We start from the raw sequence: 15,884 nt of genomic DNA on the forward strand, positions 1-15,884 counted from the left end.
GATTACTTGAAAACAGAGTTCACACAGTTCTTACTCCACACAATCTTCCAAATATAGATGTGGTTAGACGTTGTGTTGCACGCCAACATTCCGGCGCTGCAAACAGGAAACGACAGATGGAGGCAACGGCAACATTGCGCTAGTAAAGCGAGACGTCCGCAGACAGGTTGGATTGTGACTGAAAACACAAACTGAAAACACAAACTAAAAATTTTGAGAAGTGAATTCTACAGCTCAAAAAATTTAGTTGAGTCATTCATTTTATCTCTTGTGGAAAAGTCTGCGGGGAAGAAACTGTCGCCTTGTGTGGGTTTCACAACACACCATGCGGAGCCAGACACAACTTGGCGAGTTTCAACGTTAAATTCGGGACATCCATGGAAGGATGAGAGCCGCTTCCAGCGCTAATTTCACATGGCAAGCTCCCGACGCTAACGGCAAAACTCGTCACATTGTGTCCGGCTCTGTATGGTGTTGTGAAACCACACAAGACAACGATTTCTCCTTGTGGCCAGAGCTCACATCACACCACAAATATACAAAAAAATTGCGGTATCAGTCAGGGTCTGATAGTTTTACTTGACAGATGAAGAATGCAGAATATAAGTTGTGCACTGCAGCTTCAAATACACTTGGCTGTTTGTACATTTAATACGTCAAGTGTTCTTTTCTTCTCCGTCTAATGACTGAATACACTCCTCTCCTCTCCAGGTTGACAATAAATCCCAGCATGCCTCACACACACTTCACCACCCTGATAAGTTTACCTTGCGTCTCCCGTGAGACCAGTTTACCCCCCTGACACCATGACAGCCTCGCAGCCCCCGCTGTGTCTAGACACAACAAACTGTCTGTCCACACTCGCCTGTTTGTGTCAGCCCCCGTCACTTTTCCACTCCCCGGGCACTGGGGGTGGAGGGGGGGGGGGGGCATCCATGCATGCTCCATGCATCTGTCTAACGATGAGACACGGCAGATAAATAATAAAAAAAAAAAAAAGGGTCTGAACTAGGTGGGAGTAAGTAAGAGGTGGTGGAAACTATTCGAGCGATGCGATCCTCCCAACAAAAGGCCCGAGCGACGAGGAATTCCGTGCCGCAATCACTCACAGATAAAGTGTTTGTGCGCTCCTCTCTCCTCTAAGTTTCCGTGTAGTTTCATGTTGTTGAGACAGTGACAGACTGACTGGCTCTGTCTGTGCTGCGTCTCACGGAGATAAAACACAGTCCTCATTAGCGCACAAATGACTTAATAGACACCTATTTGGATGGCGCGCTGACAGGCACATGTGTTGGAACCGGCTGAAAAGCGCCGCTACCCCACACGCGGAGACACGCACGCACTCCATCATCCATCTCGCCGAGTTCTTTGAGTTATTATTTCTTCACCTTAAGTGAATTTTCCATTCTTTCATGAGCTCTGACGGCATCGCGCCACACAACGCTGGGCTCTAATTAATAGCCTGTAAGTGATAGATGCTCGCTGCTCTGCTATGCGCAGTCAAACACACACACAGGGAGCCACATGAGAGGGAGCGTACACATACTCAGACGTAAAGATAAAACACCTCGCAGCTCGTACAGAGACACTTGCAGACCTCACACTTTTGTCGCCCTCACACACACACACACACACACACACACACACATTTGTGATTCATTAAAGTTGGCGGTTAGTCGTCGTCACACAGACAACTTTGATGTGAGCTGCGGCGGCACAGACACATTTGTTTGGCTTTGTAATAAAAACAATATTCCAACTTACATTTCATAATTATGTCTCAGCTTTCAATAGCACACCCCCCCCCCCCCCCCCACCACCATCGCCCCCCTCCCTCCACGTCTTTCCCGAGCCTAAAAATGTGCCCGTTAGACTCGGAGTCCCCACCGAGCGCTGCAGTAAAAAAAAGAAAGCCCTGATCAGAATCAGATGGGACACACACACACATGAGCAGGGCAACATCACAGCTCTGACGCCTGAGGAAAGTTGTATCACAGACCTCGGTGCAAACCTCCTTTTAACTCACTTTCTAACCACAAATATTGCAAAGATTAGGACGTCATCATAGACGCAGCGCAGATTTATGAAGCTTTTACCGCGCTGGTCACCGACTTTCAGGAGAATTCTGCTGCTGCTGCTTTGGATAAACTTGTTTTTATTCGGTTTATTATATAGTAAAAAGAAATTACATACGAAGACAGCAGATGACTGAGCCGCTACGCACGATAAAATCAAACAATATCAATGACCAAAAACGAATAAAAATAAAACTTTTTCGAAAACACGCCGTCGCATTCCATTGTTTTACGCAGATGACAGTCACATTTATATTTGCCACTTAAAAAAAAGGAACATGCATATTGTGTAAAAAAAAAAGCAGATGGAGTGCATTGATGTCAACTAACGTTCTGCACTTAAATGATAAAAAGACTGCAGTCCCACAGTATCTGGCACATGAGTCACTTTTAGACGTCCCTGAGACTAAGGGCCAATTCCAATTCCTATCTTAACCCTCAATCTTAACTGTAGGGGGCAGAATAACGTGAAGGCTGCGTCCAGTCTGTCAACTCCAAAAAAGAAGAAGAAGAACACATTTACGTCACGATTATTTATAACGATCCGTTTGTCAGTCAAGTTATTAGGTTGTCAGTTATAAGATGATACTCATACAAATACCACAACCACGGACATATTCAGCTGACAGTTACCACACACCACGGCTTATTGAAAAGTAAACCATAGCAAACGATCACTTGTCCGCACCGGCTGGCTATTGTCAAAAGATTGTAAAATAAAAATAAATGTCACGCAATAATGAAGTCAGTAATCCATAATATGGGCCTAAACTAAGATAATACAATGGTTTTCATCATTTTTATATCTCTATTAACAAAGAAAATACTTAATTTGTAGCGTACTCGTTTAGCTGCTTTCGACGCCATCTTTGTTATATCAAAACATGCAAAGCATTCTGGGTAGCCCTTGCTCCCAAAGGTGGTCTCAGAAAATCTCAATATTGAGGGCGATACAGCCCATAAACTTGCCCCTCAACTTAATTTTTCTGAGAATCAGGACAGCACTTGCACTAGAGGGAGTGCATTTTTGAGATTGAGGGTTAAGATTGAGGGTTAAGCAAGGAATTGGAATTCACCCTAAGACAAAACTCAGAGGTGACCGCTCATTTTCAGTTGCTTTCTGCCAATCTGTGGAATGACTTATCTTTGCACATCAGACATGTTGACTCACTTCCACAAGTCCTCTTTTTTTTTTATTTGCCATGTCTGTGTACAGCACTTTGGCCAAATTTCCCCCCACGACCCTCATGTGGAGGATAAAGCCGTAGAAGATGGACTGGATTGGATAAATGCATAGATACAGCGGTGCACCTCGACATCTGCCTTCACTCAGAAACACACAGGCACACATCGGTTATTGTGTAATGACATCACCTGCTGTCTCTTCAATCTAAAAATCTCAAAGCAGACGGGAGCCAGGAGAGCTCTGTTCATCATTGTGTTTTCAACTGACGAACGTATAATGAACTCAATGCATCCGTTCGCTCGAATGAAAGCGAGACCCTTCTTATCTGTCATGCTAGATAATGTATATATCTGCCATCTTTTGCTTCTGTCTGGCTACAGAACGGCATCACTGTGTCCATTTTACAAAAATCACCAACAAATGCTTGTGCAGAGCAGAGATGCGTACGCTGGCTGGTATTAGACCGTGCCCTGTGTAATGACTACCGCTAGATTTACGGTATGATCACAGCAGTCTAACTTGCCTATTGGTAATTGCTTCCAGTAACGCCGCCATAATAGCGCAGCAATTTGCCTCTCGATTAACGTATCCATCTGCACCGCCGAGACTTTTACAGGCGTCAAACTGGGCGCAGTTAAGACTTTTAAGGAGGGGGGGCGACATTTTTTTCACCACGAGGCCGGTGAAAACTTCAGAGGTGAACGCAGCTCTTTCAAGACTCCACTGTGAAAGATTTAAGGCAGAGAGCGAGTTACAGCGCTGACATGCAGGCTGTGCACTCATCCACCTCTGCTGCTATCACGACGACACTGCTGTAATGTTGGTTTACACTGTTACAGGACAACTGTTGTGTCTTTGGTTGGACGGAGATGAAACGGCTGATGTGGGCGAGAGGGGTCTGTGTGTGTTTGTTGTTGTCGCTGTTGCTGAGAGACATCGCTGCTGTTGGCGTCGCCGACGAGCAAAGATGTACAGCTAAAACAGTCCGATACTGGTCAAAATTACTGGATCAGATATAGTTACAGATATACGTGGAATCCGATAAAATCCAAGAAGTCAATGTCACGTGCTTCACAATGCACAGACTGTAAAGAATGTAAATAAAAATCAGCAAAAGCATTTTAGCCGAGTCATGTTTGGGCTGTTTATTTCTTATTTTCTTGGGGGAACAACATTTGTGACACAGCTGGAGAATTACGTCTTTGAAATGACTCTATCCCTACTTAAAACAAACAACAACAACAGTGGGCCACTCTACTAATATACCATAAAACAACAGTTTGTATGACCAACAACTTTAATAATTGTTGTCATCTACGTTCTACAAGCATTAGAGCACTCAGTACAGTAAGAGTGAAACAAACACTCCCTGAACAGGAAAGCACTGACAACAGGAGGAAGCTCCAACAGCTTTTTAACTTGTATAGTCAAGGGCCAACTTAATTTTGCAGTTTTCTATCTATGAAACTTGTGTTCAAGGTTTGTATGTGGTCTGCAGTGATGTCAATGTACTGTATTTTAACCAGTTATGATTCTTTGAGTGTCCATCACTTTATCCGTCCGTCTGGACGTGGCCTTAAGAGAGTTAACGTTAAAGTCTCTGTGAGCTGAAAGTCTAAAAAAGTCATCTCATCAGAAGAAAAACAAGGGTTGTGGGTGGAATAAGGCTTTGTACTTTAGGCAGCGCTGGATCAAAGATCGGACAGAGCTTCGTCACAGCCTCACCTTGTCCAAACCAAATCTTCACCGTCACTGTGGATCAGTGAGAGTGGGTAAATCTACTCCTCTCCTGTTTCAGCAATCATCACAGTGTATTCTGTGGGTGTTTAGGACTCTCCTGCAGCTTCACAACATTTAAAGTGATGTCTCCCCAACGCAGGATTAAAATTAAAGCTTCATAATTTAATTAACTTTTCGTAGCACCTCGAGATAGAGAGAGTGAGTCTGTGTTTATGTTGCTCCGGGGGACGAAACACAAAAATTATACAACTTTCACTGCATGTAAATGATTTTGTACACAATTACATAAAAATTCAGAAGTAGGAAAAACTTCAACAAGAACAGAACTGGCTAACGTCGTCTCATTAAAGTCGCCATGAAACAACAGCGTCGGGCCAAAACCAGGGTGTGTTTCTCTCCACAAGCTGAACTTTGCTCGTTTCTCTGGTTTCAGATCAGTATTACGCTGCGGTCTCACGGCCCAGTGAGAAGCTAAAAATCTCCGCAGATTTTCCGTGGGTTTTTTTGTGAGTCATATTAAGCTTTCAGTACGGTTTCGTCTGTGGTCAAATATAAAGCGCAGAACTAATGAAAACACAGGGACGGTCATCCCAGAGAGCAGTTAAAGAATCAATGAGACCTAACCCCCGAGTTGATTTTCTTATTTTGGAACAAATCAACCTCAAGCCTTGGTTTTGGGTTTTTAATATAGTTGTAATCGATCTGAAAAATCTTGGATTGCAGATTTGTAATCCATTCCTTATTTTATCATGAGGTTCTAATGCAGGTGCTCTCAAAAACATGATTTATTATTATTATTCTCTCACAGTTCTTACATATGGGACAAACTTAAAGCTCCTTTCACTGCCTCCCAGTGGATATTCTGAAGTATATTTAAATGTTCACTTATGTTTCCCCCCCAGCTCTAATCTCCTCTTATCCTCAAGATGTTTGGATAACACGACTAATTACAGCCACACCATGGGACAAGTGCATTTCTCATTAATCTAACTAACACTCTCATTAGTGTACAGTGTGTGTGTGTGGATCTGTTGTGTACAAGCAACACACAGACGAGGAGGAGGAGGCTCACGGCTAATTAACCAGTGTGTGAAGAGCAAAGCTGATAATACATGAAACTAGTGATACGTGGCATGTTCCGCTCAAACAAAAGTCCCCAAATAAGTATTTCTCCAGTGTGTGTTCACAAATTCATTAGAAAACCCATCATAAAAACAAGAAAACATGAATATTTTAGCAATCTTTCAAAAACTTGTTAATTATTTGGCTGGGTTTTTGAGCTTGGCTCACTGAAATTAATCAAGCATAACATTCAACCACTTAAACTATTTTTTTCTGAAAATAGTAAAAAAGTATTATGTTAATTACCAATGCTGTTAATTTAGAGCAGCTGTATATTTAAATGGTGGTTTAATACATTTGTTATACACTCGATACACACACACACGTTTATTTAGCATTCTGTGAGGACATTCATAGACATAATACATTCTCTAGCCCCTAACAATCACAACTAAGTGCCTCACCCTAACCTAAATCTAATTCCAACCCTAAAACCAGGTCTTAACCCTGAAAAAGCCATTTTTAGTTGTGTCAGAACGTGAGGACCAGCCAAATTAATGTCCTCACTTACCCAAAATGTCCTCACTTCTTTAGATACACAAGTTTTTTGGTCCTCACAAAGATACTCGTACAAGAACACACACTCCTGGCTCAGTGTCCTATGAGGTGTAATGCAACATTTTGGCCACTAGATGTCAGGCTAAACAAACACTTAAAACTGATCTGCCTCTGGTAAAAGTGTAGTAGTCAGTTTACAGTATACAGTATATAGTATATCTATGCACCATATGCTGCCTGTGGGCAGAGTGATCTACATAACGTCCTCTTTTACTGTCAAAGACACAGACGTCATTAAACTGTTGCTCTCATTAACTAAAACACTGTTAAACTAGTTTTTTTTAGAGAGGGAGAGAGAGTTCCTATAGCAACAGAGTCCTCGAGCAAATCATTAAGTCCCACCATATGCTTTAACCTTCACGTGGAAGATGATAGATTTCACCTTTGAGGATCAATATACCACACACACACACACACACACACACAGGTATCATGGAGGATCATAAGTCTTCTCTGGTGTGACATTTCGGTCACATGAACACAAAAACTGTGCCAAACCTTCTCCGACAATGAGGCCCAGAAAAAAAAAAACCCTCGCAGGGGTCGTTCATTTCTAAAAGCACCGCCACATGCGACACTGCCGTCACTTTAATCAAGTGTGTGGTGGTGAGGTCGCACATTCACTCACACACACACCGACAGTAGGCAGTAGTTCCTGTGAAGAGCCACCATGACCAGGCCCTGACAGAGAGTCGGCCGTGACCTCACTGCATTACTTAACTTGAGTTACTGCCTTGCACTGTAATGTAAAAGCCCTCGGAGGAGAGAGGGAGCCTTGGTTTCTGTGGCTCTGATCTCACAGGGCCACAGCTCAGCATCAGCCTCCTGCTTTATGGCTCTGTTTATCACCGCTGTGTACGGAGGACGCCCCGGCTGTGTTTGACTGATGCAAGAGAAAAGCCAAGGTTGGTGTTAATGCTGCTTCTCCACTACATGCTCCCGGCACCACTTCTTTACTTTTCCATTAGAGATAGTACCCGGTACTTGTTTTTTTTAGTACCTGCTCTGACGAGGAAGCGTGACGTCGTCAGAGAGTGTCGTCACAGGAAGACTCATGTACGTGATGTCCGACACGAGAATGAAAGCGAACAGAAAGACTTAAAACTCACATAGAGTGGTCCTGTTGCACATATATGTGAGTTATGGAGGTCTACTTACATACATTAACTTGTTTTTATGGTCAAAAACCTCCTAGTTGCTGTAAACGAGCCGATAGAAATCCTCTTTTCTGACGGTGTTTCCCAGCCGCGAGATTTGAGACTCAACTCTCTCACCCAGAAGACAGAGTCTTGCGATTGGCCAGTATATTCAGCACACCCGCTCTCAGAAGCACAGCTCCCCCCTCTGGAACGGTGGATGAACTGCTACTCATTATCAAAACCTTGTTTTAACAATGTTTAAAAATAGCTTCTTCACAACTCCCCGCCGCAGTCCCTTTTATGACTTTGACCCGGAGTCAGACCCAGAGTCAGAAGACACTGTCGCTCGTGAAACACCTCCACAATGGACATTATTCTTCTTCCGTGGTTCAATGTACGCAACAGGACGATCTGCCGTTCCAGAGAACCGGTGTTTACGTAACCGGACTGGGTATTTTCAGAGATTTCGCTGAGCCCGAGATTACAATAAAACACAGCGTTCTCAGCAGTGGCTGAAATGTTTGTTTAGAACCTTCAGGGCTTCTTAAACAAGGTAATGACGCAGATACACACTCAAACAGCGTTAATTGGAACTTCCGGTCTAGGTCCGCTTTAAAACATCCTGAAAATGTACATTAATCTCCAACATTTATCAAAGAAAATGTCTAAAAAAGTATCACAGCGATCACAACCCCTGCTGCTGTATTTCAGTTCAGTGACTGTGTCAGAGTCTGTGCTCCGGTAGCATTTACAAACAATAAAAACTAATAAAAACTAGCAAACCTGCTCTAAAAACGGAGTAAAACTAATTTTAAAAACTAAAACTAATGAAAAATCGACACCAGCTCAACCCACGAGCCTCATGTGGAAGATAAAGTGAATAAATAGAGCAGCATGAAGCGCAGACCTGTATATATTCATGAGACGGTAAATTAAAAGGCAGGTCCTCTGTGATTGTTCAGCTGTCAGAGTGAAAACCTGCTTACACTCAGAGGCCGAGCACGTGTGCTTCAACTGTGTAAACAGGAAGGAGAGTCTTCCTTTCACAGCGACTCAGCAAATGCTCTTTGACGTAAACCCACTACAGCAGAGTCTCCACTCGGTTAAACCTTTACAAGTCGACATTTTGCTGTTCAGCCGCTCTCTTACTAAAAAAAGAACATTTCACCAGTTTTATTTGAATGTTTCCTCAGATGCGTCTCTCTCTCTGTGTGTGTAGACTAAGTGCTTTCCACTTTGACCAATGTGATTTGAATGAATGCAGACTAAGAAAGGAATATGATTTAAGCAGGTGACACAAGCTCAGTTTAACACGCTTCTTATTCAGTGACAATATTCATATATCAGTCTAAACCTACAGTATTCTATAATGCATTCCTTACAGTCCAAGACCAGAACACCTGGTTAACACTTGATAGACCTCAGTCTCTTTGAAATCACACACTTCTCTGTGTTTAAAAAGAAAAGATATCATTAAACACTGTCCGATTACTCATTCATTTAGTCGTTTAGAAGAAAAGCAAACTTTTAATCATGATTAATCTAGATTAACGACTTTCAGTTTTGCTTTTTTCTAATCTATTGACAGCCCTGATTTTGATCCATGATAGCTACTGAATCGCAAATAATTATTACGCTACAGTCATTTCACCTAAAAGTCAGTGAAATGCAAATTGAATTATGCATTGTGAGGGGGAGAAAGATTGATTTTATCATGAAGTTTTATGAGATACAGAGAATGAGCTCATTAAATATTAAAGGTTTCAGCTATGACTTTTTTTCTTCTAGTCTTTATAAAGACACTGATGATGCTGCAGCTGTAAATGTACAGCACGTTTCTGCTCATACACATTATGGTCTGTATTATTCTATTATTATATGTATATACACTAATTATGCATGTATTTTCATGTATTATGTATGTACACAGATTATAAATGTACACAGATTATGTATGTACACAGATTATGTATTATACGTACATATTATGCTGTACGTATAATACATACATATTATGTATGTATATGATTATTATTATTGTGTACATACATTATCTCGAATTATGTATGCACACAGATTATGTAAGTATGTACACAAATTACGTATGCACACAGATTTTGTATGCACATGGATTATGTATGTATGTACACAAATTACGTATGCACACAGATTATGTTATATACAGATTATGTATGTACACAGATTATGTATAAGGTAAAATTCGACTTTACCCAGCAGCTCCATGGCGTCGTCCTCGTCCTCCATCTCCTCCTCAGTGACAGAGGGGGCGGGGCTGTGGAGAGAATCGAAGGAGTCCTGGGACAACATGGCGGCCAGGAGCTTCTTATGATGCTGCTGCTGCTCTTTCAGACCTTTGCTCTTCGCTTCCATCTTTAGGCTGAAGGCGACACAGAGAAGAAGAAGAGGAGAAGATCACTTTAATAACAACTCTGTCACAACAGTAATTGCATCCTCTCAGGGTTTTTCCACATTAGCCTCGGCCGCGTTCACATGACTGCGTTTGAAGCGTCCTGGCAGTCGTTCCACAGTAGTTAGGGACAATTACACGCAGCCACCTCCTGCTCCAGCTCCAGCTCCAGCTCCACACAGGTGCCTTACAACAGGCAGAAGGTGGCCAGGGATAATTGCTGAGGCCGGGAATAGTCACAGCACTCACCGCAGATCCATTAGCAGTGGATATTTAGCATCCTGACTCTCACTGAGAGAGGTTTCCCCGTCATTTTCAGGCAGTGGGAAAATCCATTTAATCCAAATAGACTTTATATGCAGGAGATGTAAGCAGCGCTGTGTGCTTGAACACTGTTAAGTAAAAGCAATCGAAGGCCTCGCTTTCTAATCCTGTACTGAATGACGGCGCTGCTTTTTTATTGGTTTACATTGATCATTTTCTTCCCAAAATCACTGTTTAATCCTCCATTTAATTGTAGGCTAACATTTACAAAATCTTATAAATGATTGGCATTCCCAAAGTTTTCATCAAGATAATCCAAGGTTTTACAGACAAAAAACTCTTTATTTATTCTCATAATACTTTTTTGGGTTCTTCTTCCTCGGATGAAATTATGTTTATTTATTCAGGCATAAAACACTGAAAATGGATTTTTAAAAAACAGATGATGAAATACCAATCTCCAAAATCCTTTACACCTTTATATTTGAGAAATTAATTTCTCTACTCCATAGCTGAGGGCATGGATTAGAGAGCTGGAAGAGTATTAATTTGATGCTAATCTCAGTTTAATGACTTCTATTTGCAGCTAATTGGAAGAGGTCATGAGATGACAGATATACCCTCAGAATGGTAATTATTATCTGGTAATATAGGCGAGGCAAGTTGTTCAAGTTTATTCCACAGTTTGAGTTTTTATTTCTATGTTTCTAACTCATTATAAACAGTCTAAACTAAAGTCTAACAACGTTATTTAGAAGAAATATGGTCTCGTCGACTTCTGGTAGTTTGAGGAGATTGTTTTGGAGGGTGTTGGATTACAACACAATAATCCCAATAGTACAAACTTAACTGTCTTTAAAGCTCAGGTGTCATGAAGCAGTCATTCAAGACGATAAAGATCACTTCATTGGATTAAGTAAGAGCTCTCGTACAGGAGCCATGTCTCGTTTTTGTGTGCCCAGGTCATTTGAGCTCGTCAGGCCTGATCTAATCCTTACTAACTTGAATATCTTGTTTATTTTCCATGCTGTTATTGCAGTTTGTCGCTCAGTAAAAGACGTAAGAAAACTGCAGGTGTGGATTTAAAATGTGCAGTGAATTCTGACGTTTTTTTTCCTGCCACGATGGCTTAAGCAATCTATAGTAGTAGCTCTGTATCTGTGGAACAGATTAAAAGAAGAGGACAGAAGTTCAGGATGATGTCCCAACATCCCGTTCCACTGGACACAGCCTGTCATAACAAGCCATTTGCTTGAATCTACTTCTGCCACAGTTGAAGCCGATTTCCCATGTGCTGCCCCTCGGACTCTTGTCACTCACGCACACACAGACATCACCGCTGCCACCTGTCAGCTCTCCTCATGTTCCTCTGTGACAGGTGGGCCGGAATGAGGGGACAAGAAGTAAGAAAGTGAAAAATGATGAAAACAAGTAGACTTAGCGAAAAGAGAGGAAGAGAGAAACATCCTGAGCACCAGAGGGGACGGACCATTGAGACTCAAAGAGTGTCTTAAAGACAGCTCAGAGATGGTCTCACTCTTCTTAGACACAGTTTAAAACCACCCTTTTGACTTTGTGGCTCAGAGGACTCTCTGAAAATGAATCTGAAGTGGGTCCTTGTAGTTTTGATACGAGTACAGAGAGAAGGAGCTGTGATTATTTCTGGGATGTCGCTGCTACACAGGTAAATCATTTCACTTATACGATGTGTAAATATAAATAGCAGCCCACACACGTCCCTCCTATCTACAAGCTCAGGCTTCAAACTCAAGTCATTCTGCCTTTAATCCAGCCATACAGTAATGAGATTAAAAGTGTATATGTCATCATACAGCCCTGCGTATGATGTATGGGTTTTATTAAATCCTCCTTTAATTAGTCACATCAGCAGCTGCAGTGCATGGAACACACACACAGTGATACTAACGACTGGCAGAGACATCTAAGACTGTTTGGAAGTTTAAAAATAAAATCCAAAGAAATCGCACTCAACAGATGACACAGTTGTGTTGTCAGAGAGGCGGACCGTTTTTTTCTGTTTAAAAAAATGAGCACAAAATTCAGTTTGGCCTTGAGTGCTGCACAGAAATGAGGTTAGCTTTAATTTGAAATTGGGTTGAAGTTGTATCGGGGCACAGCAAACGTTTGATGGAGCCTTTGAAATGGAATTATCAAAGTCACTCAAGACGGGCATTCCTCAGGCGGCGGTGTCGTCTTCCTCTTCGTGTTTAGTGCCAACAATAGTGTTGCTAAACTTTTGGTATTAAAGTGATTCACACACACACACACACACACAAACACACACACAGACGCACATTAATATCTAATGCCACTCACTCACCTCCCTGCAGGACTGTTGTCTCCACTCCAGCAAACTTCACTTTTGGCCCGAGGGACAGGAGGGTGCAGCATCTCAGCAGCGAGCGGGTCTGCGTCCTCGTCTTCACGACCGACCCACTCCCCGATCACCCGTGGGCGCATCACTGAGTTATAACCTCCCAAGTTCTGAAAGAACGACGACACAACGACAATAACGATGGCAAACTATCGTCTTTCTGAGATTCACCTCGCTCCTGTTCTGCTTCAAAGCACGCATTTACAACCCCGGCTCAGAGCAGAAATCCACAGACACGTCTGCTCGCCTCTGACTCAATCCAGGATAGGATCAAATTCTCTTGTTTACATGATCCGAGCAGGTGTTTAGTATTCACTCTGCTCCGTCTTACACAGAAAAGTGGGCTAAAAAAATATCTGGGCCGACGGCCAACGACGCTGGACATGAGCACAAGAGTGACATCCCTGTCAAAACATAGGCAGCGTTTTTTCCCTCCCATCATCTACAATAAGAGTGTTGTGTTGTGTATCAGTAAAACATCAGGGCTGCTCCTTCAAACAAGTTCTATAATAACTTTTCCCCTTACTTTTACCTCAGAACTCCTTTTTCTTAACATCCTGAGCTCTGAGGTCTTTGGAATGAGTTACCCTTGGAAATTAAATCTGCCCTCACCATTGGAGATTTTAAATCACTTTTAAAGACCCATCTCTTCTCCTTAGCCTTCACCTCAGGATAAAAATAGTCAACCGGGACACTTCTATGCAGTTCTTTTATCATTTTAAATGGTTGAAATAAAGGTGACTCGTCTATAATTGACAATTTCCACGTATCATCAGTGAGCGCACGAGTCCTGTTGAGTAAATAATAACGTACCTGGTCGAGCTCATCTGTGATGGCAATACCTGCAGAGAGAAAAAAAAGAGTTTCAAAGGAAGCAAATAATACAAGCAGCACACTTTAAAATGCATTTTATTCTGAAAAAACGAATGATAACACAAGGATTTTAGCCACTCACTGCGCGACAGGCTCTCCAGAGCCTTCCCCAGCTTCTTGCTCTCCTGCAAAATGTGGCTGAGCTCGTCAAAGTCCCGACTCTCCCTCCAGTCCCAGGCCGGGCACTCGACCGAGCGAGGCCCTGCACGTCAGAAACATACACAAAAAACAAAACAATAAATCATGTTTTTCAAATCTATCGATCCATCTTTTTTCCGAATGAGGATTTTGTGAATTACTGCAGCAGGAAGTGAGAGAGAAACACTAACACAAAAGTGAAGGCGTCTCTTCCACGAGCACAGAGTCCAACTGGCCTCAGGCCAGAGGACAGTGTCTGTCTGCCAGTGTGTCTGTCAGTCCGTCACTCTCTCTTTGATTAACATTCAGACTCAGTTACTCCAACAGGAGCAGGCAGTGACCCATATAGTGTGCTGATGTCCTCCAGCAGCAGCAACATGCTCCTCAACATACACATGTGATGGTTTATTCATAAACAGATGGATGTACACATTATTGATAAAGCAAAAGGACACACACACACACACACACACAACATTCTTATGCTGCAGCAAAAGCTGAAACAACGTGAAGTATCATCAATCATAAGTATTGATGAACCCAATCAGCTCCACACACCTCTGCTGTGTTTCTCAGTTTAGCCGTGTTCAGAACTTCTGTTGCTGTGAATTCTACTGCTCACAAATACCAGGTCATTCAGTAGAACGATGGTATAAATCTGGGGTGTCAAACATACGGCCCACGGACCAGAATTGTAAAAAGTGACTTCATACCATGTAAAGCAAAGGGAAATGGGTTATTCTGCTATTACTTACTGCTAATGCTTACTGGGTCAGTTCACTTGAGATCAAATTGTTCTGTATGTGGCCCTAAAATAAAATAAGATGAGTTTTGACACCCTTGGCAGTCAGGTCTGATAGTATTGCTTGACAGAGCTGAAGGACACATAATAGGGTTACATCGTTTGTGTTTAAAAAAGAGAACGAAGCGACATTTTAAATAAAACATAGAACATTATGTGATGGCAGATGCTTGTGTTTGGAGTCTCTCACAGTCCAAAAAAAGACAGAGAATAATAGACTGCTGTAGAGCTACAGTCTGCTGTCCTCTACCCACGTTTACCCCATTTGTAAAATCGTAAACATCGCAGCAAATATAGGGACTGCAGCAGGAACAGGGAGGGGAGGGGAGGTGTTTGGGGGGTAACCTGTGATTACTTTGTGTTGCCTGTGCTCTGCTGTGTCTTAACAACTCAGATTAAGGGTGAAGGATTCTCCTCCCCGTGGGTCGTCCGTTAAAGCATCAGTCAAGCAGACGTGAGGCCAAAGCACATTAACCTCTTTGTCAAAACACACACAGAGAACAGTGAAGGAATCATTTTAATCAGCATGTTAGTATATTTATGTCGGCCTTTGTCATTCATGCCACATTTTTAAAAAGTAAGGACGAGAGGACGTTCGTTTGTTTTAAATTTCCCATGAGGCGTGCTCACTGTAACACACCTGCATATTATTTTTAATGATTTAAATGAAGCAGAGCACCTCCTGTATTTCTGCTTCTACGTCATTTTCATTTTCAGACTTTGTCTTGGATTGTGAGAAATCGTCGGCGCAGCCTAAAATAGACTGGGTCTGTCAGTGACGGAGCGCAGCGTTAAATTATTGAAGTCGTCTTGGTCCCCAATCTGACCTAATCTGATTGTCTCGAGTGTCGCACTCGGTTTGAAGGAATTCAGCCCCTCATCAGCATCCATTCTGCATCGCACTCTGTGAACAATTCATCTTTAGAGAGCGTAGCAGTGCACAAGTATAATAAACTCATCCACAGGGCTCAAGGAGGACAGAGGGAGAGAGGGAGGGAGGGAGGGAGGGAGCTGGACTCTACACCGTGACTAACCTGAATAGGATATAATTGTGTCAAATCAAAGACGGAGACTAAAGCCAGCGGAGTGTGTAATTGGGATACAACCACCACAACAGGTTACAATCGACACTGTGCAATCGAAGAAATCTCACTTAATAAACTG

At 42.4% G+C, this 15,884-nt stretch overlaps 1 protein-coding gene across 1 annotated transcript in view; it reads right to left on the reverse strand.

Moving 5' to 3' along the window:
- The window catches only part of cUnh8orf34 (chromosome Un C8orf34 homolog), a gene marked incomplete at both ends in the record, with an annotated part of 60,122 nt that overhangs the window by 30,180 nt on the left and 14,058 nt on the right, over positions 1-15,884 (reverse strand). Inside the window, 4 exons of the mRNA XM_083901485.1 lie at positions 10,052-10,218; positions 12,854-13,017; positions 13,721-13,749; positions 13,863-13,982. Of these exons, the coding sequence (XP_083757611.1) occupies positions 10,052-10,218; positions 12,854-13,017; positions 13,721-13,749; positions 13,863-13,982 (480 nt within the window). The remainder of the gene's footprint in view (positions 1-10,051; positions 10,219-12,853; positions 13,018-13,720; positions 13,750-13,862; positions 13,983-15,884) is intronic.

The sequence above is a fragment of the Microchirus variegatus genome (genome assembly GCF_963457635.1).
Source record: "Microchirus variegatus genome assembly, chromosome: 15".
NCBI classification, from domain to species: domain Eukaryota; kingdom Metazoa; phylum Chordata; class Actinopteri; order Pleuronectiformes; family Soleidae; genus Microchirus; species Microchirus variegatus.